The following is a 4,571-nucleotide window of genomic DNA, read 5'->3' on the forward strand; positions in this document are numbered from 1 at the left end:
CATAGTCTCCGCATCCACGTAGAGAACTTTTCCATCATCAAACAAGTTGTGAAAGACAACACCGCACTATTCTGTTACTACACCGCTCCAGCACCAAGAAGCCATGCCAACTTTTACGTGTTTCTTGCTCTGCTGTTTACAGAACTCTCAAAAGACTGGATACTAGAGAATAAATTCAATGCAGAGCTTTCCGTGGAAGACCAAAAACTAGCTGAAAACCATCGAACAGCTTCAATTAGTGAACATGGCGTAGCAAGAAACAGCAAATCAGCAAACAAACTTGCTGCTGGCAGCGCAGGAAGTTGTCAGTTCTTTCACCAGCAGAAGAGAACTTCATGACGCAAGTATTGCTACACTATGCCTAAAAACTTTCCTACTAGCTAGTGAAGCTAAAACGAGACTTTGCGTGTCACGGTTTCTCGATTGTCTTGCTAGCTCACCAGATCTAGATTTTGCACTAATAGAAAACTTCAGGGCGGTCATCAAACGGCGTGTTGAACTTCGTAGGTCTCAAAACGTTCATGAACTAGAAGACGCAATCCAGGCGGAATGGCACTTGCTCATGCTTTGTGATCTGTTTGCTGCGTACATCAAATGTGCCATTGTCTAGCTAGCGGAAAATGCTATCAAGAAATGAAAGGAGGACACAAGCTACTGATGCGCACATGTGAGTTTCCGAAAGGCTAGCATACCTACGCGCATACATACACAAGAGTTCTCTTATATTTAGAAAACGTATGTGACCTGAAACCGGTTGCATTTCTGCTCATGCTACCCATGGCCACGCCTCCAAGCGTACATGTGTCAATAGTTTTGACGAGGACTATAGTGGACTGTGTACGTAGCTGGGGTTTTTGGGTTTAGTCCATGTCTTTTATTGTGACCAGTTGTGGCACTAACTAGAATATTACAATATAGTGACTACAGTGCAAGATATTACATCAGTCGACTAGGATGACAACGGTTTTTGGACAGATAGGTGTATTTGATGAAAGAGCGGAAGAATGGCCAGGTTATGTGGAAAGACTAGAACATTACCTCACAGCCAACAGATTAGACGATGCAGACAAGAGGCAAGCGATACTATTAAGCATTGTTGTTCCAAAGATATACAGGGTGCTTTGAAGTTTTTCACCAGTGAAACCAAGCAAAGAATGATTGCTGAGCTGATCAAGTACTTGGAAACCATTTCCGTTCGAAACTGAGCCGTCTATTATAGAGCAGAGATTCCACTTCAACAGCCAAACCAGGCAACCAGGAGAGTCAGTCGCGCAGTTTAAGACTGAGTTGCAACGGTTAGCAGAACGCTGTGAATTTGGTGCATTTCTGAACGAAATTCTACGTAACCACCTTGTTGTCAGCTTATCAAATGACTGCATACAGCGACGCCTCTTGGCAGAGAAGACTCTGACCTTTGTGAAAGCTTGCGAACTAGCGTTGGCGCGAGAGACTGCAAAACAGAATGCGGATGAAATTAGACAAGAGGAGAGGGCAGCCATAGCAGCAAAGGTGGAGGGAACGGTTCACAAGTTGCCTGCAACAGTATCAGAACCAGGAGGGAACGTCAGATCATCAAAAGTAAAGCTAGTAGCTGCTGTTGTTGCAATAGACAGGTCATAGGCCACAGGATTGTTGGTTTAAGCAAGATACCTGTTGCAACTGCGGGAGAGTTGGGTACGTGAAACAAGCATGCCAGGCTCATGGCAGTAAGGAAGTCAAGACTCCACATGCACAAGGTACACATGAGAGTACATTGAACAGAATGTCGCCTGAAAAGGTAGCACTATTGTGACCCACTTCAATTACATTGAAAACTTACACAGGGGATGAAGTGAGAGTGAAAGGGAAACTCAGAGTGGAGATGAAAACCCCACATAATCAGAGATTGTTTCTGATATTGATAGTCATGGAGGGCAAGGGACCCAGTCTAAGAGACTGGCTACGACATGTGAGAGTAGGGCACGCTATTTACCAAATGGAAGAGGCGAAGAAAGGGTTTGAAGTTGACCAAGTATTGAACGAATTCCATGAAGTTTTTACTGAAGAGCCGAGAGAGCTGAGACGAGTTAAAGTGAAAATTCACGTGGACTGTGAAGCTCGTCCTAGATTTTACTGACCAGGCCAGTTCCGTGTTCCTTGTGAGAGGGAATTGAAGTGGAACTTTTTTGCCTAACCAAGGCAGGGATTATTGAACCTATCCAGTATGCTGATTGGGCAGCTGCCATAGTTCCGATGTTGAAGGACGAGAGGAGAGCCAGGATACGTGGAGGTTACTGTTCGACAGTAAACCAAGTGGCCAAATTTGACACTCATTGCATTTCGAAAATTGAAGATTTTTTCCAGACTGATTGGAGGTCAGGCTTTTACAACACTCGATGTAGACAGAGCCTATCAACAGCTCAGATTAGACACAGCATCGCAGGAATTTGTCACAATCAATACACATCAGCGATTCAGGGTTTGAAAAACCTAAGAAATGTTGGGCGCCAAAGCAATTCTTATTATGCCATGCTCCTCGATAAATGTACACGGGGCCACACCTACTTGTGATGCTCAGAAGTTATTAGTCAAACAGTCTCTTGATGCTTAGAAGTAAACTTATTATATGAATTATTCAGTTATGATTATTAATTTGTAAACACATGCTGTAAGGTGTGCAGGACAGCTTGCTAGGTTTTTGACAATCATGTTACAGAACTTTTAATTAGAAATCACGTGATGCATTGCTGTTGGCATGGGAAGCCTAATTACCTAATTAATTACAGAGACATAAATACTTGCAGGTTAGTTAGCTAGGTTTACTGTATGCAATCAAAATTTTTAGTTGGTTTAGCGTGTGCAGACGTGATACAGTGCTATATTTCCGTTATCTCACACTTGAAGTTCTTACCAGAAGTAACACTAGACAAATAGTTTGTGAGGCAGCCGATAGGATAGAAGCCAGACTCCATTGACACCTTGTCAGCGCGTTATTTGTAGTAGCATCAGCACCTGCATGGCATTTCCAGAGAGCAATGGAGACTCTCTTGCAGAAAATACCTGGTGTGGTGGTATATCTGGATGATACACTCATCACTGGAAGAACAACACAAGAACATCTCCAGAATTTGGAGAATGTACTCAGGAAGCTCCAGGAGGCTGTGCTTTGGCTGAACAGGAAGAAATGCAAATTTCTTATAGAAAAGGTAGTCTATTTGGGTCAGGTCATTGATGCTGATGGTTTACACCCAGACAAAGAGAGGTTCAGAGCCATTACAGATTCTCGAAACCTGAAAAATGTGAGTGAGTTGAAATCGTTCTTGTGTCTATTATTCTATTATGGAAAATTTCTGTGCAACCTATCAACAGTCTTAGCTCCATTGCATGACTTGTTGAAAAAGGGAGCTAAGTAGCAGTGGTGCTAGAAACAAGAGAAAGCTTTCAAGGCATCAAGGAACTTACTACAACATCGTCATCAGTTCTGGCTCATTTTGATTCTATCACCAGTCTGTAGTGTCCTACGATGCGTCACCCTTTGGATTGGGCACTGTTTGTCACAGCTGTGTGATGATGGAGTGGAACACCAGGTTGCATTTGCATCCCAGACTTTGTCACCAGCTGAGAAAAAATATGCACAAAATGGACAGCGAGGGATTGGTAATCATGTTCGTATTGAAGCGATTTCATCAGTTTTGTTTGGTAGAACATTCATTCTAGAAACTGATCATAAACCACCATTTGAGAATGTTAGGAGAGTCAACCCAATTGTTACCAATGGCATCAGCCCGAATACAGAAATAGACAACTATCCTCTTGCTATCACTATCAACTGAGATACAAAGCAGGCAAGGATAATGCCAATGCAGATGCTTGCAGTCGATTGCCTGTACAGGAAACATCAAGCCAGGTACACTGCCCGAGACAGTACACTTGATTCAAAGTATGCAATCTTTCCTGTCACAGCAGAGCAGATTAGTAGCTGGACGAGACGTGACAAAGTACTGTCACAAGTACATCAATACCTGTTGCATGGTTGGCCAACAGGACATATACCGACCGAGTTGTTGCCATACAAATGTCGAGAACACGAGTTATATGAGAGTGCGCTAGCACTACCTCAGTAGGGATGGCATCAGTAGTTAATATTAATCCCAATTTTTACTTTGGGATAGCATAGCTCTGAAATGCTTCCATAAAATGCCACAATTTTATATCATCTTGTGTGGCTCCACAGGGGCCATGTTGTTTGACTATCCATTTGGCGCTAGCACGTTGGGACGACGTTTTTACTGTGAAATCTGACACATCATTTGTCACGCCTTTCTCTGCGTGTGACGTACTAGTAGAGTCGCATGCATGTTCCGACTTGCCAGTTTCATGGGATCTTTGCCATTCTCGAAGCTGCTCACCTAGCAGTCTTAAGCAATTCTCAAATATACTATGAGTTGTAACACTGTTTCTTGGTAATAATTAGCTTGTGAACTATTAGTAATGTTCTAGCATTGCCTGGTACTAATGAAACTTTACTTATGTATAGAGTATTAGAGTAGCCACATTCACATAGCAGTCTCTAAGGAATTAATTCTCAAATA

At 42.7% G+C, this 4,571-nt stretch overlaps 1 protein-coding gene across 1 annotated transcript; it reads left to right on the forward strand.

Moving 5' to 3' along the window:
- Positions 1–1,004: 1,004 nt before the first annotated feature.
- LOC134195218 (uncharacterized) lies at positions 1,005–3,812 on the forward strand. The gene is made up of 8 exons (XM_062664219.1): positions 1,005–1,174; positions 1,242–1,578; positions 1,643–1,736; positions 1,824–2,071; positions 2,146–2,283; positions 2,333–2,458; positions 3,009–3,278; positions 3,540–3,812. The coding sequence occupies exons 1-8, from the start codon at positions 1,005–1,007 to the stop codon at positions 3,810–3,812; spliced, it is 1,656 nt and encodes a 551-aa protein (XP_062520203.1).
- The last annotated feature ends 759 nt before the right edge of the window (positions 3,813–4,571 follow it).

Source organism: Corticium candelabrum, chromosome 19, assembly GCF_963422355.1.
Source record: "Corticium candelabrum chromosome 19, ooCorCand1.1, whole genome shotgun sequence".
NCBI lineage: Eukaryota > Metazoa > Porifera > Homoscleromorpha > Homosclerophorida > Plakinidae > Corticium > Corticium candelabrum.

Bases quoted from the DNA above. Each gene is read 5' to 3' on its own strand.
- LOC134195218 (XM_062664219.1), top strand. From the start codon at position 1,005: ATGGCCAGGTTATGTGGAAAGACTAGAACATTACCTCACAGCCAACAG. The intron at 1,579-1,642 runs GTAAAGCTAGTA...TGTTGGTTTAAG, and splicing joins GGAACGTCAGATCATCAAAA to CAAGATACCTGTTGCAACTG. The intron at 2,072-2,145 runs GTGAAAATTCAC...TCCTTGTGAGAG, and splicing joins GAGAGCTGAGACGAGTTAAA to GGAATTGAAGTGGAACTTTT.